This window comes from Uloborus diversus, chromosome 5 (genome assembly GCF_026930045.1).
Source record: "Uloborus diversus isolate 005 chromosome 5, Udiv.v.3.1, whole genome shotgun sequence".
Lineage (NCBI taxonomy): Eukaryota > Metazoa > Arthropoda > Arachnida > Araneae > Uloboridae > Uloborus > Uloborus diversus.
In genome coordinates this window covers 146,385,465-146,409,960 of record NC_072735.1, presented here as the reverse complement: position 1 = coordinate 146,409,960, position 24,496 = coordinate 146,385,465, and the positions used below count along the sequence as shown (strand labels likewise).

The 24,496-nt window shown below is 34.9% G+C and overlaps 1 protein-coding gene across 1 annotated transcript in view; it reads left to right on the top strand.

The window, feature by feature from the left end:
• The first annotated feature begins 3,874 nt into the window (after nucleotides 1–3,874).
• Nucleotides 3,875–24,496, top strand: part of LOC129223397 (polycomb group protein Psc-like) — a 75,306-nt gene continuing 54,684 nt past the window's right edge. The window contains exons 1-4 of the mRNA XM_054857992.1: nucleotides 3,875–4,004; nucleotides 4,748–4,844; nucleotides 18,932–18,987; nucleotides 20,370–20,417. Coding sequence (XP_054713967.1) covers nucleotides 3,893–4,004; nucleotides 4,748–4,844; nucleotides 18,932–18,987; nucleotides 20,370–20,417 — 313 coding nt within the window. The 5' untranslated portion in view covers nucleotides 3,875–3,892. The remainder of the gene's footprint in view (nucleotides 4,005–4,747; nucleotides 4,845–18,931; nucleotides 18,988–20,369; nucleotides 20,418–24,496) is intronic.

Sequence of the window (24,496 nt, the reverse complement as noted above, 5' to 3'; positions counted from 1 at the left end):
TGGAATTACAAGTGCACGTAGTGAGATGACTACTATACTAATAGGTTTATAAATTGAAAAAAAAAAAAAAAATTCGAGGGTGATGGGGAGGGTGCGCCACTGCATGCAATTATTTTATCGTATTGTATGAAAGTTTCTAAAAACAGTTTTGGTTCACGCCTTTGTTCTAAAAATATTCATACTTGATTCGCATTTGAATAAATTTTGTATTACAACGACCCAACTCGTAGCAATTTTTGGAAAATCTTCGAATTTATTCAAGAAAACGCTATTTCATATTCGATACAACGACTGTAAAGGAAACATCTTACTCCACAATTGATAAAATCGAAAACTATAGGGACTTATGACTATGCTTAACGCTAAGGACTACGGTGCTCTGTCGGTTTTCATAAATTTAGTTCAGATTTCTTTGGGATAACGGTAAAGCACATAACTTTTTTTAAAAAATCGATTTTGTCCCCTTTTTATTTCATTTTTTAAAAAAATGTGACAGCTTGTTTCGAGCGTGTTAAAAGGGACGCTTAAGTGGATGACTAACTTTGGATTGGTACCAAGTTAAATTCATTTGAAATGTATATTTGATAAAATTTCTTAATTCTGAATAATGAAACACAAGGCTTGAAAAGTGTTTCTTCAGTGCAATAAAACTATGCCGTAAAACTATTAATATAACAAAAATATCTATAAAAAAGAATGCAATAAAACTAGTAAAATATGACTGGGCCAAAAAGTGGAGAAAGTGTGGAGAAAAGTTATTCTGAGAGAAAAAGTCTGTACGCAAACCTCGGTTACAGAAAAAAAATAATTTGAACTACTTAGTACAAAAAATTAGTATCAGAAAAAAATTGTTCTAATTTTTATTTTCAAATGGCAACGCAAAGAGAAATTAACTTCCACTTCACGTTGCTCCTCTTCGTAATGGTATTTTTACGTAACTTTTAATGTACCTGATATTTATTTAAAGCTTGTTTTTATAATCCCCAGTTCCGACTTCATTTATCGTCTAGTTTCTTAAAATATATCTCGCTTAATAAACCTATCACGAACTTCCCCGCTCCTAATGTCCTATTAAATCTCCGAATCCATCGCAAGAAATAAGACAGCTGCCAACAAAGTGCCGGTCCATTGATAAATTGTATTCCTAAACATAATGACACATATTATCTTATATCCCATTTAAACTGGCAGTCACGTCAGCACGGGGGGAAAAACGTTATACCAGCTTGTTACACATAATTGCCGAACATGGAAATCCCTTTGAAGCTGGGGGAGCGTTGAGGGGCAGTGTCCTGGCAGGATGCCAAGGGAGCGTGCGTAAAGTAGTAAGGCTGATCCCATTCATTCCGTGTTCTTCCGCTCCGTAATCTGGTGAGTGGATGGCGGGAAAAGATGCTGAAAGTGAGAGTTTGGGGTGGTTTTGCTCCTGGGGGCTCTGTTGTGTGTGTTTATACCCAAACTCTCCCCCATGTAATCGTGGAAATGAATGAATGAACTTGCTTCTTGGAGAGCTTGGTCGTGCCCGCGGGAAAAGCGAATGGGTGTTGCTGATGCTGGCAAGAATGTTTTGTGTTGCAGATCGATAGTACTCAGGAACTTAAAAAGGGGACGATGTTTCTTTCGATTACTTTGTTTGGTAATTTCTCAGTTTTGGTTTGATTTGTATTTTATTCTAAGGGAGCGAGATCGATTGTGAATACAGGCATACAGGCTATAAATCAAGGGTATGCATTGAAATTTTCGCCATGATCAGTGTTTTCGTGAATTTTTAATTAGCTATGGAGAAATAGGATTAAGGTTTGAAAATTTACCTTTCGTAATATGGTAGGAGGACTGATTGTTGAATCAGATAATGTGTCTGGAATGTTTTGTGTTACCGATCAGGATAATGCAGGGACTTTAGAAACAAAAAGTGAGCGATGTTTCTTTCGCATACTTTTGTTTAGTAATTTCTCATTCTTGGTTCTGTTTGTATTTTCTCCTAGGGGAGTAAGATTGATCTTGAATACGGGACATAAATCAATGCTGTGCGTGGAAATTTTCGCCAGGATCTGTATTTTCGTGTATTTTTAAGTAGGTATAGAGAAATAGGATTAAGGTTTGGAAAATTTACCTTTCCTGGTATGGTAGGAGGACTGATTGTTGAATCGGGCATTGTGTTTCTGGCTAGAATGTTGTATGTTGCTGGTCGAGAATACAGGAGCTTTAGAAACGAAGTGTGAACGATGTTTCTTCCGCATAATACATTTCGTAATTGCTCATTATAGGTTTGATTTGTATTTTACTCCTAAAGAGTAAGTTCGATCGTGCATGTAGTTTTTAAATCATGCGTACGGAAATTTTCATCATAGGATCTGTGTTTTCGAAGATTTTAAGTTTATAGAAATAGAATTTAGTTTTAGAAAATTTACTTTTTCCAAGATAATAGGAGGTCTGATTGTGGAATAACGAAAATAAGATAGTGTGTTTCTGGTTAGAATGTTTTGTGTTGCTGATCGATAATACAGCAACTTTAGAAGAGTGAGCGATGTTTCTTTCGCATTTTTTTTTTTTTTTTTTTTTTTTTTTGAATAAATGCTCATATCATTGATTTGATTTGTATTTTACTCCCAGGGAACGAGTTCGATCGTGAATATAGGTTTCAAATATTAAAAGTGCGTATGGAATTTTTCATCGTAGTATCCGTGTTTTCACGAATTTTAATTGTGGAGACATGGGATTCAATTTTAGAAAATTTACCTTTTTCCAGATGGAAGGAGGTTTGATTGTTGAATCACGAGAGCCATTCAATATTTAAAGAGACAAACTGACCTGGAGAACAAAGCCTTCTATTGCTACAAATTAGACTTTTTCTCACGTTTCAACATATCCCCATCAACATTTATGCACTTTCCGAACAGGTTACAAGTGTTTTTTTTTATACCGGCTGCAAAGAACTCTTTGTCTCCGTGTCGGAGTCAATTTCCCGCAAATTTCTTGATATCCTCGTTGCTACATGAATTTCTTGTTAACGAATATTATGTTGAAAACTTTTGCTCATTGTTTTCTGAACTACTCATCTTTAAATTACAGTGATGTAAATTTAGTTTTTAAAGATATTATTTTTTTAATTTATAGGATACTACGAAACGTTAGTTGGCATCGCACGGCTTACATTTTTTGATATCACTCTATATTTGTTGAAGCAGAGCTTATTATCTTATGTCCGATTTTTGAGAGGAATTCATAAAACTATTAATACTACATTTGTTGGTCTATGACGAATTTAAAATTACTGTTAGCGTTATTTCCTTATCCTTTTAGTTGGAGGCAGTGGTGACCTGATCGGTAAGGCGTCGAACTCGTTATCAAAGAGTCCCGGGTTCGTTCCAGCCGGTTGAATATCCTCCGTGTTCGTTAATAGTGACTGACGACGTTTTAAATATCGCTGTCACAAAGTCCTTCAAGTGAACCAATGACTCTGGGGGTGCCGGTTTCTTGTGTTCGTGTTGTAAAACTTCTCAAATACTTTAAATCTTCAAGCAACAAGATGACGGTGAGGGCTGTTGCTGAGTTTTATTTTGTCAATCATCAGCATTTGGAAATTATTTTTGGCAGATGAACTTGCGTTGAGTTGCTATGGCTGGGTCAATTAAAAAAAATGATTCTTAAAAGCGCCAAAATTAGCGATAATAGTCTTACGCATGACCGTGCAAATGTTACTTTTTATGCTACACATATTATCTGTCATTTGAGGGGGGGGGATTTTACTCACTATCATTTTGCTTTGCAAATGGATTTTCAATATTTTTTATGAGCTTGGTATTTTTGCGAAAATCTTTACTTATTTTATTCACATTGTAATTTTTTTTTTTTTTTCTTTTCTCGCAGGTGGGGCGCAGGCAGTGTGGCGATGTTGAAGTCTAAGCGACTCAAGGTCACGGACTTGAACCCGCACTTATCCTGCATCCTCTGCGGAGGCTATTTTATTGATGCGACCACCATCACTGAGTGCCTACACTCCTGTAAGTATAATCAATCGACAAATGGGGCGTTGACAAGGGAAAGGGATTAATAAGCAACTAAAAGACTAAAACACTGTTCGTTTCCTTTCTCGAGCATCAGACAGATGCATCCAACGTGCAATGTACTGAAAGCTCAGTTATCCCCTCCAGAGATCGCAGTTTCCTCCTTGTTATGGACCCATCAGTCTGGATTAGTGAATAACCGAGCTGGAGGCAGATATAACTTCAAACAAATTTCGCACTTGTGACCTTATTCTCTTTTCATGTCAACACCTCAATTATTTCATTTTATGTGCTTCACTTTCTACCAATATTTCTGTAGCTAGGGGAAAATATTTTGGGGCACTCACCAGGAGAAAAGGTGGCTTGAAACTTATTTGCATTATTTTTACAATCAAAAAAAAAAAAAAAAATATTTCGGGAGCCGACTTCCACCCGCTTTCCTTTCGAACTACAGCGCTGTCTTTCAATATCCATAGTTAATATTAGCTAATAGTAACTCAATGAATTAAACGTTTTTTAATCTTATCTTTAGATTGGAATGCTTCAATCAGAAATTTCTCTCTATTCGGCATTGCTAAAATTTAAATTCGGAAACATTTTCTTGATAATCCACTAAACTTTTTTTACTACTTCTATGAATCGCACTACTTTATTCCTGTTTAACTGCAATGCAAAACATAACAAAATCTTTTGAAAAGGATAACCATCATATCTTATCATTTTTTTCTTTTTTGTCACAGTTTGCAGAGCATGCATTGTGCGGTATTTGGAGACAAGCAAGTACTGCCCTGTGTGCGAAGTACAGGTTCACAAGTCCCGGCCTCTGCATTACATACGGTAAGGGTTTTTCTGCACTTATTTACTTTACGTACCTGATTCAGCTTCTTGTCCGCACTGAAGTAGTCTAATTAAGAAACATTTAATTTCATTAATTGCCCATATTTATCTTTATTGCTCCATCCGTGATTGAATGAAGTTACAGCGAATGATGGGCACCGCGGAGTGAAATGACGACGGGTAATTTAGATGCGTGATTGCGAAGACAAGACGAAGAAAACTCTAGCGTGACCAAAAAAAAACCTACTTCAATGCTTTGTTCTTTGCAATTCCGAAATGCGTTCCGATTGCAGGAGAACCTGAATTATCCGAAACTCTTTTAACCGAAATCTCGTTTAACCGAAGTTAGTTTACTGAATTTTGTTTATTTATTTATTTTTTAGTTAATGAACATCACTTTAAGGTCACCGGAGATAGCTATTTCTACTACAGACTCAAATCATTCATGAGTTTCTATCATTGCAGTTATTTCTCAAAACCACCAATAAATATTTTGGAGCTCTAAATAATTCTATTTTGTAAAATGCCACTACATGCGAAAGCGGTCGAATGTGAAACTGAAGTATTTTAGTTATTTTGTTTATTACTTATTTTTCAACTACGTAGTTATGTTTAGAGATAAGAACAAAACATACAGTTGACTGTATTATTAACAACACAATAAACTTTAAAGCTCACTATATTGTATCTTATTAAATTTTTATTTCATTTTCTGCGTTGCATGAGATTTACAGAACAAATTTGTTCGCAATTATAATTTAAAGCATCATTAATATTAGTTATTTTATATATATGAAGATGTTTAAAGCCAGAATATAGTTTCAGCTGTTTCCTGACAATTATTTTTCAGTACATCTTTTATCCGAAATTTTTAATCTACCGAAGAAGGTCTGGCCAATCACTTCGGTTAATTGAGGTTCTACTTCTACTGCTTTATCATTACTATTTCATCCAAATTGTCCGTGTATCAATTTATGGTACTTCCAATACAAAATTAATCATTTTTTCTATTGCGGTAGTAATTTGTGTAATGAAACGAGACGAATAATTAACCGAATCATTTTTAATTGAATCATAATTAATTTCCTGATAAATTACCATTTACGAAATAGAACTTTTTTTCATAAGTAAAGTTCCTCTTCTTCTAGAGGAAAAAACACGATGCCGCCCATGACGTTGTTGATTAATGGGTTTATTTATTAATCAATGTGTCTTTCTGGCGGAGAGCTGTTGAACTTCACATGCTTTCTTTAAGCAGTCGAGGAACAAATAGTACATCACGCGTTCCCACCTTTGTCAATTACCAGTGACTGGACTTGTTTTGCCGTCTTTGGATTCTTGCTGAGTTTCCCTTTCACTAGCCTAGTTGCGGTCTCGCTTGGTGGCCTCTCAACTTATCATTAGAAGGCCACCAGGCGAGAAAAACTAATGTTTTGTTTCCGTTGGAAAATAAATTAGACACATTGTCATGCATCGAGGAACTGGAGGCAACAGAAAACGAACAATTAGTTGTTGGGAATTTTTGTAAGTGATGTTGGGAACTTTGTACGTTGTTGCTAATTAGCATTCTTAATCATCCGTCTTTGGTTTTGTGTTTTTTTAGGTGAAAAGTTTGCTTTGTGTTTTGAATGACTTTGGAGAATTTTTAAATGCTCTTAGAGGGCTAATGAGAAACGTTTAGTAGCATCATCCATCATTGGTTTTGCATTTTCTATGGAAAATAAATTTGCAATTAGTGCATAGAACTTAGAAATCGAAGGCTAATAAACATTTAAAGATTTATTAGGCAAAAGGAAGTGTATTTTTTAAGGGTAAAAGTTTGCTTTTAGTGCTTAGAAAAAAGTTCAGAGGATTTGGGAAACGTTGAGTAATATTACCCATCCTTGGTTTTGTACTCTCTGTAAGAAGTAAACTTGCTTTTATTTTTAGGAATAGAATTTTTGAAGATTCATAAGCCCGTAGAAATCTATTGGGAAATGTAAATTAAGCATTGGCTGTTCTCGGTTCTGCATTTTTATATGAAGCATGTTTGCTTTTAGTGGACATCAGAAGATTCGCAAGTAATTAGCTAGATTTATATATGATATAGTGTTCTTAACAGAGGCGGATATAGACTAAGGATTACTTTAGGGGGGGGAGGGGTCATGGTGGAAAATATAGTTTGGGTTCGAAAATTTTCTGGAACTGTTTATGTTTTGGCGTCAATTTTAAGCACCTAATCGGTCCAATCAGGAATATGGTACTTAGTAGGGCATGTACTTTATTAATTAATTTCAGAAGCAGTGAAAGGAAGTATTATTTCAAATATTTACTTGAACAAATATTTAAAATTTTTTTTAAATTATGGCCATCACTTATATTTTGTTTATAAATAATGTTTTCAGTGTCTTGTGGCAAAGGCTACAGTTTTTAACCCGACGTCCTGAAATAAAGTATATTTGAGAAGTCAATTAAAGAAAACGTTGTTCATCATAGAGTTTTCTCTCAGTAATGCTGAATGCTAATGCCCTGGATCTTCCCACAAAAACTTTTTCTTGTTTCCGGCCTGTCACCCGCGTGAAGAATGAAACATCGAAACTCTGAAAGCACAAAATCAATTTCGTTCTTTTTGATCATAACTCCCTTTTTTAGCCAGGCGATTCAATTTAGTGTTTTCGACTTTTCCTGGCATTCCGTAATTGGCTATTCCTCCGCCCGCAACTGAAAAGAAAAAGGTAGAGAATCAAAACTTTAAGAATCGCCCGTGTTCGATCGACCAGATGAGCTTCAATTCCACGCGCCGTCACGTGCCACGCACCTTTTATCAGCGTCCCTGGTTCTTGCAGCTCTTGGATCGTGTCGGCACTTTCAGAACACGATTGTGGCAGCCTTGATTAATTGAACGAAAAAGACAGAGAAGAGACGTGTTCCACATAATCAGTTCCCCCTCCTAGTTGTTATTATACTTTTTTTTTTCTTTTGGTCATGGGTGATCATTCTTTTATCAAATTGGTGTTTTTATCTATGAAATTAGAAACAATTTTCAGCATGTATTTGTTCCTTTTTACCTTTGGCTGCAACTTGCAACTTAGTGGCACTTTTGTTTTCAAATGAACACGTTTCTTTTTTTTTTGGTAGCAAATCATGTTTTAATCTTTCTTATTTTATTTGTGTTCTGAAATTCTGTTTTTATGGGTATGTTTTCATTCTTGCAAGATCATTAAAAAAGGTCATACTTACCATTTAAAGTTCTAATAACGTTTTATCTCCATGTTAATATTTTACTTTAACGTTTTTTTTTTCTATTTCCTTTTTATATACATTTTTTCGAATGTTATTTTATCTAGCGAATTCGAATTTATTTTCAAATTTTCATTGCGTCTTCATCAGGATAACTTTAGTTTTCAGTTAAATTAATTCACACGTATGTCTACATTCCCTGTGAAACTTCGAAAAAGTATACCGCTACGAACTTTTTTTTTTCTTCATTAGAGGAGCTCTACATTCACGTATCATGCTGCGAAACAAAACCATTGGGGATTATGTCTTTTTTTTTTTTTTTTTTTTGAAACTCTGTCTATCGACGTGATTAGTTTACTTATATTAAGAAAACATTGCACATAACTACAAGATTTGTTAAAGACTTGCTAAAAAAATTATTTAATAGTTGACGAATGAACTTACTCTAATGAACTCATGTAGTTACTTTTTCTGGAAAAGGTCCTTTATGAAAGTTGGCGAACAACTGCACAAACCTTTGAAGTCACTTTCATGTATTCAAAGAAGCAGACCCGACTTGAGGCCAGGTCAGGCCATGTCAGCCTAGTCGGAAACTAGGGGCCCGGCGGCATTGACGCAAAAAAAGGGGGGGGGGGGTACTCCGAACAAGAGAAAACATAAAGATTAAGTAAAATTTACTCTTTTGGTATTTACTGTTGTGGAATCACTTAAAATAAAGTTCATTGATTCCTAGCAAGCAGTTTTGATTTCTTTTTCTTTCCCCCCATTTTTTCTTTTCCCCATTTTCTTTTCTTTTTCCCTCTTTTTCTTTCTTTTTCTTTTTTTTCTTTTTTTTTGGAGGGGGGGGGGGAGGGCGGGAAGGGCCCGGCGACATAACTGACAAGGGGCCTGCCTTGGCTCTCTGCGGCCCTGCAAAGTAAAGACAAGAAGTGACTTTGATGCTTTCAATTTTAGAATTTGTTACATATTGACTTAATTCTGACTGCGTCTGAACAATTCGGAACCTAATGGATAAAACGATCAATTTTACACCTATAGCAAATAAATTGAAATTGTTCAGAAAATTATCATTTCGAAATCCGTCGATTTTCACTTGATCATCTCCAACTCTTATGAATTGCTTTTTAACGGTGTGCTAATTGAAGAAACACGTGGCAATCGAGGCATGTGATATTCCATCTACGTCAATAAAATTAGATGTCAACATACCGATTCTATAGCACCATTCGAAAAGTTTACAATCAAATGATCTGTTTTAATCTTAATTTCGATAAATTCATTCTGTGTTAACTACCAGATTTTAGTTTTCTTCTAGTTACACCGAGTACATATTTTGCGTTATGATAAAATTTCATGTATAACTTATTGAGATATTTGTTGCACTTTTCGAACTTGAAGTTGGAATTATAACCAAATTCTCTATGAAAATAGACGGTCATTTAAATGATTATCATAGCAGAAATTCTTTAGTAGAACTTATGTGCCGTCTTAAAGGTGCGGTAATATTCAAGAAAATATCGTTTATCAATTCATTAAAAGTAAATATTTTATTTTAGTGATTTTTAAAGTTCAAATCTTCGGAAACTCATCAGTCAATGTATTTGGATAAGAGGTATTAGATATATTGTATTTGATCCAGAAGGAGACTTCAGTGCATTTGTTTATGATTTTGTAATGAACGTAGTTTAATGTAAATGATGAGCACTAATTCTCTTAAAACGTTCGCACCATTTCCAATCGAGGCAGCCATTGGATTGGAAGCAGTTTATGCTAAATCGCTCCCAAATCGTAAATGTCGGAAATCGGGATGAAAATGACAGCGATTTGAAGTTAGATATTGCAATTGTTTTCCAGAAATATTCTCTCGCTTTCGTATGCACAACTAATACAGAAACGTTAACCTTTCTGTATTGGACATAAACAAAAGCTCGATTGGGATCGAACTAAACTTTTGCCGTTTAGAATATTCTTAATAATGGCGACAAACAAATAAGCTAATTTGCCTTGATGTGATTCATAAAATTTTAGAAGTTTGTTTAGTGTAGATCAAGTTTGGGCTTTAAGTTGCTGTTGTAAGGGCGGTTACTCTTGTAAATGATTAAATTTGCTTGAAAAGACTTTTTTTTTTTTTTTTTAAATCGTTACCATTTTGTTAATTGAATTTTCTCGAAGATATAGTAAGAAATAAAAAACATGGAGTGAGCTCGTGGGGAGTATATAAATTTTATGTAAAACTGGTATTTTGAAGATGAATGGAAAAGCAATATGTTATATTTTGTTAACCAAGAATAAAATCAAATAAAAAAAAAATCACCTATAACGAAGCATATTTTATGTCAACAAAACGTATTGGAAAATAAATGCGAAAGAAAACTTTTTAATAAAAGATGCAGTCAGTCAGAAAATTACAAAATAGGTTGTCCTATTTTTCTTGAAAAACATCTAAAAGCTTCCTTTTGGGATGCTCACCTCAAGCTTGCTTTTGGAATAGAATGTTTTCAATGTGAAAATTTTCGAAGCAATATTTTTTGTAGCATTTTTTACTATGCACTGAAGAATGGAATTCTTGAAAATCGAAAACAGGTGTAATTTTCATTGTAATTTCGTGTCATAATTTTGGTGATTTTATTCAGTGCAGTAATATTTTATTATTCGAAATGTTGTGCATAACAACAACAGCATTGCAACTCCATAACACTCTAAAAATTCAAAGTAGTCTTTTTTGGTGAAAGGTAATAAAACTTTATAAGCCATGTAATGGTTTCCATTTTAAGTGGACTTTTTTATGTTTTGGGCTAGATAACAAATAGGACGCATTGTAATGAAAATGCGTTTTGTGAATAATTCATTTCTCATACAAATTATTATGGTCGACTAACATTCGATCAAAATCGTTACTGGATATTTTAAGCATTTTTACGTTGTATAACTCGCTAAAACTGTAAGCTATTGTTAATATTCCCCCCCAGCCCGCTAAACCTTAAAAACGAGGAAGATTGATATGATCTAGTCGCGTTCCGCGTTAGGAATACTGATCACGGATTGTAACAGCTTGTATATCATAAAGACGGCAAATCACTGACTGTACGCCGTGGTACGCGTTGGAAATGAATATTAACTTCGAAAATGCTGGTATGTGTTGCCTAAAAAGAAAGGGGGGGGGATGCTGTCTGTGTATAAGATTGTCACTTTAAGTAATGAGTGTCTGTATAGCCAACAAATTCATGTCACGTGTCATCTTGATATATCATTAACACGTTGGCAGAACCTCATATCTGTCAAATCACCTCATAAATTACAGTAATTATATATTTTACTCGATGGATAACGCTTATTGTTAAGCTAAAACTTATTGTTAATTTCCACAATTGCTTCTGCTCTTACTTGAAGCCTTAATTCTCTTGGTGGCAGGTTTGGATATCCTCCAGTGAGAATGATTAATCCTTTTCTCAAACACGTAGTTTTGCCATTTTGTGCCGAATTGATATAATAATAAATATTGATATTGAATTGATATAACAATCCTGATATGTTAATAGGTACTGGGTGTGATCTAACCTTTATTTACCCGAGGGTCAATCAAATTTGAGAATAGGAATGTGAGGGCCAGAGCGAAAACGAATTAGGAAAAACTTTTGTTGTTATTAATGTTGAAAACATTTAATCCGCTAGTTTTAATGCCACATTATTTTGCAGTCGAGAAATCAATACAGTGCTATAATTGGCACTGCTTTCCATCTACGAGTTTATCAGTCCTTATGTATATCCTTGTCCATGAATGCCGTTGTAGGAGAAATGAAATTTACACGGTACTGCTGATATAAAATTTATATTTTTAGGCAATACTATAGAAGTTTTTTTAGAATTAAAATTAAACGATTTTTTTTTAATCGTTAAGTTAAAATATGTTTCCTGTAAGAAGAGTAAAGGACCAACAAAAAGTGATAAATGACTCCCATTTTCCACCGGCCGCTTGTTGGACTCCCGGCAAGGAATTGAACCCATTCAAAATTTGTGAAAAGGAAAACGCTTTGATTTAAAATCTAAACTTAATGTTCTGTCTTGCCTTAAAACTCGCACAAAATTAATTTACTTAACTGGTGCGTGGTGGCGTAAAAGCGATGTAATCAGTAGTGACACATGATTAAAATTTTATAATTTGGAAGAAAAGTTTTCAAACTTTAAGTAGTATATATAATGAGTTATACAACAAAAACTAACCAGTTCACATCATATTACAATTTTTTGGGTGCAATGTAATATTTGAGATATATCGCTTAAAACTACTATTGCGTAAAACCGATTTTCTCCAATGATGTTCTTTGGAGTTGTGTCCCTTTCCTTGATGCCCGGGGTGCGATGTGTGCGCGTGAAGAGTTTTGTGTTAACCCTTCGTTCAGGAGAAAATTTCTGGCTACGCTCGTGCTCCGAAACAATCCCGTCATTTCAAAATTTTCCAGGGGGAGGGGGCAATTTGCGTTCACTACATTTTATATGGAAAAAACAACAAGATAGGTTCAAAAACGTGTAATTTCATTATGTTTCTAAAATCCAGTGGGGGCAATTGCCCCCCCCCCCTTACCCGATTGCCCAATTGACGGACTGGCCCCGAAAGCGTTCTAAAAGTTTATCACTTTTATTCGCATAGTGAAAATCCTGAAGCGAATTTTCCATGTTGCAACTGTCGCAATTAAGAGGGACCTCTTAGAGGAATGACAAATAAAGGGGCCCCCAAAAATGCATTGCGACGTGCCCCCAAGCCTACAAATTCGCCACTGCAAAAAACGTTGGTAAAACGTTTCCTTTTCAGTTGATCCAAGCTGCATCAACTAATTATATTCAGTTTTCTCCTCATTATTAAATTATATCGAGAGAACCACAATCAACACTCCCAGTACTCCTAGCTCAACTCTAATTCATTTATTCGAATAATCCCATAATTCATTCTCCCCGTCGTGTAATTTTGCTGCTTACGATAGAACGAACAGGATAGCGTGACGTCACGCGTGTTATTGACCATTGAGAGAAAGAGAGGGGCAGCTTGGAGATTCCACGTCATGATTGTTACCAGATGTTGTATTTCTTTCCCGAGGTCGGTTATTGATTCCGTCCTTTTCCGCATGTTGAAAACTTTTCTGGGGTTGTTTTTGTGACGTTGACGGATCTTTCTGTTGTTACTACTTGAAAGAAAGTGCGTGATAAATCGATATTGTTTCATCGATTTATTGAGATGTCGTTTTCTGAGGGATTAGAGAAAAGTGGCGGAATGAGTTTATTAAATTGTTGCTTTGCTTTTCAGCGGGATATTATGGAAAATCGATCGCAAAGTTTTACTAAGTTTTATATTTTGTGGGTGGAAAGTTACTTTGTTAAATCAATCATCGGAGCAAGTCGCAAAATTATTGCTTAGTTAAAAATGCATGTGTCGCTGTAAGATAGAATTATTTTTTGCGAGTTCAAATATTGTAAACTTCGGAACGGTACATAGGATCGTTTCATGCTTTATTTTAAATTTCTAAAAGCATGGTTTTTGCATTGTTGATTGTTTTTAATGAATTGAGGCAGAGAGAAACAAAGGGATACACGTGGACAATTTCGAGCAAATCGCGTTTTAAGGTCAGATCCTAGGTAGTCTTTCATTTCATTTTTTTTTTATTTTTAAATCATGCTGTACAGCAGCACCTACTAGGAATACTGGGCGGTCATTCCAAGCTCGTCAGCTTGCGAGATCGAGATTCTCGCTCACGAGATAAGTTGTGACGTAGAAATGTCACAAAGTAGTATTCTAATCTACTCGAACCTAGCCGCAAGCTAAGTTCGAGTAGATTAAAATGCTACTCTGCGACATTACTACGTCACAACCAATCACGTGAGCGAAAATCTCGATCTCGCAAGCTGACGAGCTTGGAATGACCGCCCTGGTACTATTTCTTGCCCCAAAGCGGAGGAAGATGTTCTCCTATTATTTGATCGGTTATCTCCAAATTTTTCATTTTGTCACTTACCAGCCTTTGTTTCTCATTGCCTAAATTGAAGTTAATTTTCTGTTTAACTGATTTTTAGTTCGCTGTTTCAAAACTGATTTTTCTTTTTTTTTTTTTTTTTTTTTTTTTTGTTCAAAGACGAAAAAACTTACCGAATTATCAATCATTCGTGTGTCAAAATGTTGCCTTTACACACACCACAAAACAAATAACTTATTCTAATAACAATTGTTGAAACTCTTGATATTCGTTTAAATCAGGCTCTCAACTTTTTCAACCCTTTTTGTGTATTATTAACTGTGCCAACAAAAGCACTTTAATTTACTTAAAATGTGTGAAGTTAGCAAAAGTTGTGTGAATTACTCACAGTAGTTAAGTGTGTACTAATCAGACATAAATAAAAATTATGTCATTAAATAATTTGGAAGAACGCTGGCTTGTTTTTGTTCACAAAGTTTATCAATGTTTGACTCTGGTTGGGTGAAATACAACGAGGAAAAATCTCCCCCAATATTTGTTTCATTTTTGTTTTAATGTTAGGTCATGCGATAGCTCTCTAACTTTCGTTATATTAAGATTCTAGCAGTATCTGTATAATTTTGCGTACTTTTTCGGAGATAATAGAGTACCTCTTACAGATTTATGCGTAACACGGGTAGGCGAATATTGATTTAAGCGACACTCAGTCTCTTTCTACACACACACACACACACACACACACACTGGGTGTTCGTACTATACATCTACACTACATACCTCAAACATAGAATGAAAGGGACACATCTCCAATTATATCCTCATCACAGATGTGCCCCCTTCATTCTACCGTGCTTTTTTAGTAAGTAGAGAAATTGTTTCAAAAAATAAATTAATAAATAAATAAAACGAAATTGCGCGTTTAAAGGAATTTTTAAAAACAATAATTTAAATATGCGCAAAAAGTAGGAAAAGTACAATTTAGAAAAATCAGAAGTGGAATATAAACTTTTATGCTGTTCCAATTCGCATCAGAAAATGACAGATTCTTTTGCTTAAACATTATCCTAACCGAAATCGCATTGGCAGAATCAGTCATTCCTATGGGAATCCCAAAAGCCAGAAAAGTTCGGAACAACTTGCCGAAAATTTTAAAAAAGAACAGAGTAGAAAAATTATCATTTCATACTTTAACATTTCCGCACATATTTTGTACACCGTCTCCAAATATTTTCTCAGCTTTCTCCGCATAAAGCTAACTAATCTGCATAATCCTGCCATAAGCATTTGGCTGCAACCCCGGTCATGAGCTAAATCTGCCTTGCGGGTCCGTTAATTAGTTTCCCCAACATTTCAATAGCTTCCTCCGCACCAAATGCTTTTCTAATTGGCTTTCTGCGCCTTTAATCCTTGCGAACCATTAGTAGGAGCATACAAAAGGTTCATTAATTCCCGAAAGCGATGAGGATCCGTTGCGTCGCTTTCTCTCCCCCTCCCTCTTTTCAATGTTTTCGGTTGTTCTTTAATCATTTGGGGATTCGCAGACAGCAATGGGCCTAAAAAAAGTAGAATATTTGAGATGATTACGGCTTGTCGCAACTGCTTGCAGCGAATTTAAGATTTTTAATTACGGGTGGAATCTTTTCCAGAAATTTCGGATTAATTTCATGTGTGTCTGCATATCTTCTTTTTTTTTTCAAAGGCATTTATATCCAATTTGTTTAATTAAGACTTTTATATTTATTTATTTAATCTTTTTTTCTGTTCTAGTTCTTCTATTGTGCGATTTTTTTAAAAAATGTATTTATTTATTTTTAACTAGCTACAAGAAAGAAAATGGAGTAAAGTAAAGCAGTGCTTAAGTGATTTAAATTTAATTTGTTTTTTAGCTTAACTATGTTGTATAAAATCATTGCAAAACAGCAATGCAAGTTGAATATTACTGCAGTATGTATCAGTGGCGTAGCCATGGGGGTTAGAACCCCCCATGAGCCCCAAAAATTTATATATATATATATATATATATATATATATATATATATATATATATATATATATATATATATATATATATATATATATATATGTGTGTGTGTGTGTGTGTGTGTGTATAAACTAGAGGGCATAGCTTTACTTTAAACTTCAGAAAAAATTAACCCCCTCCAAGAATTTTTTTCTCGCTACGCCACTGGTACGTATAACAGACATAAAAAATATAAAAAAATAAAGAAGGAAAGAAAGCGAAACTGCATCACAAGGGAGGGGGGAGTAAACGATAAAGCACCTTCATTCAAATGAAAAGCTGCCCCCCCCCCTTTTTTTTGTAGACTAATTGTGCAAAAATGCAATTTCAATGTTAGTGATGGGGAGTGATGGGAAAAGGGGGCGTTATCTTGAGAAGTAATTGAGATCGACTTTGTAAAAATCATGTTCTATTATCTGAAAGAACAGAATTATGTACTTATGTGTGTAATTTGACCAAGGTCGGATACATTGGTAAGTTTTCGATATTGAAGTTCAAAAAACGCAAGTTTTGATGACCTTTGATAGGGGAGAGTGTTGTACCTTAGGACGTTTGTACCTTGGGACACTGCTAATTTCTAAGAATCTATTGTTAGCAGCCATGTTTTTTGTAATATCTAATAGTTACCTTCACCACTAAATGGTGCCATATTAAAAATCAGCGTCAAAAGAGTAAAATTGACGATTTTGTGAGAGAAAGAAAATTTCATGACTCCCAAAGTGAATCTTTTTGAGAAATCACATTGCTTATTGTTTTCATTTGACTGTTTTGGCTTCCTTTGATCTTGTTTAACCCCCCCCCCCCACCTCCCTCTGCAACACTACCGTCGACCGGCCTCACGATGCTGCTCCTCTAGAAAAAACCGTCTCCGGGTTGCGTCCATATCCTACACACACGCATACATGCACACCTACACACGCATATACACAAACCTATACACACACACCTATACACACACACACATACACACACATACACATACACACACACATACCCATACCCACACACTCGTGCCTGCACACAGACACACATGCACACGTGATTGCGAAAAATATAATTTGGATTCAAGATGTAAAAATTCAATTTTTTTTTAATTAATTAATTTTTTTTTTCATTTTTATTTCATTTTCTGTGTCTTTGCATTTGTAAATTTAATCAAATGAATTTTATTATGTGGTAAAAGAGAAGTACTTTTAATATTTTGCTTATGAGAAAATAATGATAGTGCATCTAGATTCAGTGGCGTAGCGAGAAAAAATTCTTGGAGGGGGTTAATTTTTTCTGAAGTTTAAAAGTTTAAAGTAAAGCCATGCCCTTAAATTAATGCACACATACACACACACACATACATATATATATATATATATATATATATATATATATATATATATATATATATATATATATATATATATATATATATATATATATATATATATACCGTCATAAAAGCTATTAGCTCATAAACAAAACCCTTCAGGTTCGACTGAAAAATGATTTTTTGGGGCTCATGGGGGGGGGGGGGGGGGGGTTCTGACCCCCCTATCCCCCCCATGGCTACGCCACTGTCTAGATTGACCATTATTTTTTTTTTAAACCACGTTATGATTGTCCCTTGGGACAGCCAAACATTTGGTACCTTAGGACACGTTCCAAGGTACAATATATGCGTGGTTCTTAGTAATCAAGATAAGTTTAGGAACATGGAACAATGTTCTAATCATATGTAGCCTTTCAAATGCATTTAATGTTACATAATTATTCAGAATTCATGATTTATTATTCATGATTTAATTCACTACCACGATTTTTTTTTTTTTTTTTTTTTTGTGTGTGTGTGTGTGTGTGTGTTCTGGTGCAAAAATATGGTTCAAGTATATGGCTATTTCCTGAATCATAAAGACTTTCCCATAGTACAACAGGATGTGTCCCAAGGTACAATAGGATATTGTACCTTGGGACAGCTTGGAACTTTTACTTTAAATGACTCCCAATATTTTATTTTCAAACTGTCTAAATTTTAAAAATATATTGCATAGAAGTATGAGTATGTTGGGGTATTTTTATGTGACTTTTAGATTTTAAATTTGATTCAAACAATTGACGTTAAAAATTAAACTATAAAAAGTGTCCCAAGGTACAACACTCTCCCCTAATGTTCAAGCAAGGGGAAGAGAGATTTGGAACTCTCCCCCAGAAACGTTTTGGAATTGAAGTCCGAAACATTTTGTAAAGAACTTTTGCAAGCCGGAATACGTATAGTAAACGGCTCTCTTGAAAAATTCATGGATACGCCCTTGTGTTTGACTAATATTTGTTTATAAAAATTTTATTTTTACTGCAACTTTTCAACAAAATCATTCTGATAATTTTTGTGAATGTTATTGCGGCCGTTTTTGCAAATGCAATGTTATTACTAATTCTATGAGTTTAAGTTGCAAAAGATAGATAAAAATATATTTTTCAAAGTATAGGCGGTGACAAATCTTAGTCCTTGAAATTAAAATTTTCGATATTATGTAACTATATATTAAAGGGGTTGTTTAAAGCTCCAATGAGAAAAATGGCAAAGCTTAATTTATGAAAAGCTGCGGAAATGAAACAATTCCTAAAGAAATAATTTGCTAATATCCTGAGATTTCTAGGTAATGGAAAGTTATTATTCTTGTTGCTTAGTCTTTTTTTCCCCCTTTTCCTCCGCTTTTACATTTGTATAAAACATCCAGATTCCCGCTAATAGCAAAATTATGTGAGAATGTGAATGGCGCTTTCTTTTATTTTATTTATTTATTTATTCATTTATTTTCAAAGCTCCGTGTGAACTCTTTAAATAATTTTAAACATGTTCTTAAATAAGATCTAAACTATATGACTTTTTTTTTTAGGTCGGATAAGATGTTGCAGGATATAGTTTATAAGCTCGTCCCTGGTCTGTTTGATAGTAAGTACTTCGTACATTTCTTATTTATGTGTGCGTAATAATTCATTATGTATTTATATTATTTGAAACAATTATGACACTGAGCGGTCAAGTGATGATAGAGGGTGTTCTTAAAGTCTTGCACCGATAAAGAAATTAATTTAAAAAAAAATCAACATAATTCTTTTTTTTTATTTTTATCCTAATCTGATAGCTTGTTTTTTGTTTTGTTTTTTTTTTCTTCACAACTTTAATACACTTCTACTCATGCACCTTTTGTGGTTCGGAGAAGATTCAGATTATTTTCAACTTTGCGCCAGGCATTAATGCTCCCAGAATGTACTTTGTGGAGGGGGAGTGTTGAGTCATAAAACAGTGTTTGTATGAAAAAAAGTATATATCGTGATAGGTTACCAATATGGACTAAAATCAAAAGTTCCAGAGGGTTGACCCTTAACATCGCCCCTCCTCCGTGGAGCCCCTCATCGTTTTTTTTTTTGGGGGGGGGGGGACTTGATGAGTGGAGGATCAAAATATAAAAAAGAATTTTGTTTTAATCTTGAATGGTTTTCTTTTATTTACTGCGCGGGATTGTTTTTCGTACTTTTTTACAATCCCCTCCCCCCCCCTTTTGTGTTATATACAATTTTTTTCATTTAGTAAAAAGGTAAATCATGTTTTATAACAGAAAAAGAAAAATGAACAAATTAGAAACAATTCTGTAGTGCCTGGAATTCCTTTTAGGGACGAAAATATTTTCGTTGCATTTGTGCACCTGCCCCGAACTGTATTAATAGATGCAATAGAATTAATTGTGGCCAATCTAAACAAGCAATTATTCTTCCCTGCAAGGCCATTTCGTTTAAGTGGATTTTTATGGTCAGTTTACTTTTTGTTATGTGGTGCACCAAAAACATTTTTATGTATCCCCATATGACGTTATTAGCTCTCACAGAATTATCAAATGTAAAGCTTTGAGCTTTTACAATATTTTACGCACTTCCGGACTTTCAAAGGGTTTTTTTTTTTTTTTTCCCGAATCGAGTTTTACGGATCATTTGTTATTCTCGTTGAATTCTTCAATATGCGGATATTCAAGAAAAAAAAATTTGGTTACTTCTAACAGTATTTTGTTTTATGGGGTGGGTGGGAGGAACGTTTAAAAGCACAGGAATTAAAAAATACGACTACTTAAAAAACCTAATTTTCTGAAATGTAAAATTGTTTGAGAAATGCATAACACTTCTTCATTTTACATTAACTTATATGTAAAGCCGAATGCCTTTTCGTTTGCATAAACAAATACTACTTCTTTTGTAAAGCTGTATATGAACTTTTGATAACCGTTATATTGATTTTAAAAACAGAGAAAGCACTTTACATTATGTGTTTTGTTCTTTCAGATGAAATGAAAAGGAGAAGAGAACTTTATGCATCCCAGCCTCCTGAAGGTAAATGTAAACATTTATTAAACGTACATTCATCGACGTGTTTTTTTTTTTTTTTTCTGTCTGTGTGTAAGGGCTTATAACTGACGTGGAGAGTAAATGCGCAAAATGCATGACCCTGGACAAAGCGTGGAGGTTTAAATAATAGTAATGATAACAAATGATAAAAAATATTGGGATTTTACTGGTTTACAACTTTCCTTTGAGGGGCATGTCTGTTCCAGCCATGTTTAGCCTTTTTATGACGGGAGGGGGTTTTATACACATATCACTTATGCAAGCATATCCGTTCATGGCATCCGGAGACTGTAGTTCCGTCCTTGTTATGTACTCGTTATTCTGGAATAGTCAATAACCCAGTTGGGATGTTCTCTCATTGAAGCTAAGATCACTGTCAAAATTGTAGCTGGAACTAATTTAGCATCACACCAGCGAGAGTCAACAATCAGTGTTCGTAACAACAATCAGTGTCATCTGTTCGTAAAAATGAAGGTAAAAGCTTTAGGTAATAAATAAGCTATTTAGTTGTAACCCTTAAGTGGCAAAACTACAAGCATACACCGACCGCCCGGTCATGTCTTCCAGAGACTTCAGAGTCCTTGAGGTCCTGATGAGTCCTTGTTATGGACTCATCAATTTGCAATAGTCAATAAATGACTGAAGTGTCTGGATGTCATTACCAGACTATTGGTGTGTGCTTGTAGTTTAGCCGCTTAAAGGGCTGTTCACGCTGTCCTTCCCGTCCATTCCGTTTTTTGACGTGACGGACTGCCGACGAAACAGAGTAGCATTCACATACGGTCGCCGTACATCCATCACGAGGCTGAATTCACCGACACGAGAGAATAGCGCGCTGCTTGGCGGAAACCAATGAAATGCTGTCCTACTTTTGACGGCCGTCAGATATCAATGTTCTTCTGATCGAAATCGATCCCGTCCAAGATGGCTTGCTGTCATGGCAACCAGCAAAGAAAACCTGTTTCGGGTGGAAAAACTCGGGATGGACGGGACGGACGGTCGATCAGTGAACTGCCCTTAAGGGCGATAATTTGCAACTTATTACCCATCACCGATTTCCCTGGGTCACAACATCATAAATAGTGAAAAAATAAATTGCGTTCTAGTTATAAACAAATTGTTTCATGATTATGTAATCGAATATGCGAAAACAATTTTTAGATCTTGGCGAAAAGGTGCTTTTATTCGTCTGTACTTGAACAAAAACAAGTGTACTGCATGCCAATTAATTTTTTTACTTACCTGTGCTGGACTATAATTGGAATTTTCAGAAAAACTTGACAGACAGACTACATACTGAGCATGGTCGTGCTACAAGTCGCCAGAGACAAAGTTCTTTTCTATTTTGCCCAATTGAGCTACAGTGCCGTGCTAAGCACAAAAGTCATATCTGCTCTTCTTGTCAAAATTGAGATAGTGTCAGCAGATGGTTCTTTCTCACATACTTTACCCAAGTACAATGTTTTATGGTCATTTGTCGATGTAGAATATTTTTTTAAAGTTCTGAAAATGTTTCTTCTGGATCAAATACATGGAGCCACACAACTTTAAAAGGGAATTTCTCATTTTGAATCAGCGACAGATACCACTTTTGCGCTTAGCACGGCAGTACATTGCTAAGTATTACCAGGGCCGGATTTAGGGGAGGGTAGGCGGGGCTATTGCCCCGGGGCCTCCACAACAAAGGGGCCCCCACAATAAATTTTTACAAAATATCCTAACTTTTACGGGTCTGCAAATTTTACCTTTTTTTCTCACAGACTTTTTTTTTTTTTTTGTATTTCTACAGAGAATGATTGCACAAAAATAATAATATTATCGATATATCAGAAAGGGTGGGAGGGGGGCCTCCACTCCTTCGTTGCCCCGGGACCTCCACGCTTCCAAATCCGGCCCTGAGTATTACAACTGAAAGATTTTACCGGAACAGTTTATATCTCATCTTATTAGCGACGCCGAATAGGTTTCCATCAGAATCAGAATAGATTTCCACCAAGAGTGAGTGGTCGATATAAAAAAAAAAAAAAAAAAAAAAAAAAAAAAAAAATCGAAACCATGAGTATAACAAATATCTTAGGAAAAAAAACGGAAAATAAAAAGTCGCATTCGTATTTACAGTACTCATAAATGTAAAATATATTCTAAAACGAATAAGTACTGCTCACGGAAAAGATACTCAAAATGATTTCCTTTTTTCTATAAAAGATATTGTTCATCTCTCCATGGCAATATCCTCTCACTTAAAACCCCCTTTTATGGCTGATTTTGTTATGAATAGGCCCTTCAAATTTGCTCTGCTAACAGGTCCAAAATGGTGCAAAAGTAAATGGTGCTTATCGCCATCACCATTCATTGCAGCCTTGCTAAAGCTACCACATGTCACCAGCAGGTTATGAATTCTCCCTGGTGAAAACCCTGCTTTCGACTGCAAATGACTCCATAAAAAACCCCCATTCATCCCCATTTTTCCTGACGCAATTCAGCGCACCCCTCCGTTATAACCCAGATACCTTGGCACAATTTCCGATATCAAGTGTCCTCCGGCACGTCGTTGCCATGGCAACGAACTCCCTCCCTCGGCGCTATATTATCCCGTCATATCGAGTGACTTTGAGATCATTTTTAACACTCTTGTCTTCTATTTACCCTTAGAGTTGGGAGGCAATTATCCGGTGTTTGAAGGGACTGCAGAATGTTGATTTTATTGAAGTTGGCTTTCTAATAAGTTCATGAAATACATGTTCGAAATCTGTGCTGAGTTTGCGATTTTTTTATGGGGAAAATACGTAAGTTATACGGTATTATTCCCTAAATATGGAGATGTCTTTCTTTATCAAACATGTGCCATTAATATCGATTTTAAAAGGCATAGATGATTTTCTCAAGGCATCGATATATTATGCCCTCCTTTTGATGAAGAAGTTTATCGAAGGAAAGAGGAAAAGCTGTGTTGAGAATTCAGTTTTGATAAAAGCTACGTTGGTACAGTAATCAGAGTTGGTAACATTCCTCTCAATGGAAAGGTTTTTCGATTTTGCAGACATTGAATAAAATTAATATTATTTACAAATAGTATGGTTTTCCCCAACAAAAATAATTTTATGGTTAAATAAATATGTTACACAAATTAATAAACACGGCTAGTACCGTATTTGATCTCTTGCAAGAATATTTTTAGAGTTAGACTGCGACGGTGTGCGTGTCAACACACTGTGTCATCACAACTGTGTGTGTCATCACAAAATCAATATTTTTTGGACAGAGAAATAGATAAATTTTCGTTTTCGTAATTATTCATTCATTAATTGTTTCTGATGACCTGATCATATTTTTTTTTAGTTCATGAGAGTTCTGCGCATTTTGCATTATCTCAACTTTCTATTTTCTTATCAAAATTCAAACTGTAGTTCATTGTTATTCGAATTTTTAAAAAAATGCATCTACCTGTTTTTCGGCTTTATTATACAACGTATCTTTTTTTCTGTATAGGATTTTTTTTCCACTGCTATTTTTATCAAAACCGTGTATATATCACATTGAATTTCAAACGAGCACTACAGCCTCAATGTGGTATACATATTCATCTTTTTATGACGATATTTGTTTCAGCCCTTTATATCTTGACTGTATTCAAGGGCACCATTTTTATAAGGCTTTTTTCTGAAAATACTCATGAGGACACGACGTTTTTAGCTCTAACAGCAGGCAATCGCAACACGCGCGCGGTCAGAAATCTTTATAAAAACCATTAGGGATTTTATGTTTGGCGCTTAAAACCAATTCGCAGTAGAGTTCACATGTTGTCATTTGAGCTCCTTTAGTGGCTTATTATTTACCAGTTATTTGTTTCTATTATTTTGTATTGTCTTTCATACTCCACAGTACAAGCAGTCTTTTTTTAATTACTATTTTATTCTTGTCGGCACCTCTAAATCCCAGCTGCATAATTAACCACTAAAACACCGCAAAAGTTACTACTTCCTTTCTTGGAATTATGCTATCCCAAAACTTATCTAATGATGCAAAAATCCAATTCAAAAAATACTAGTAATTAAATCCAGGAC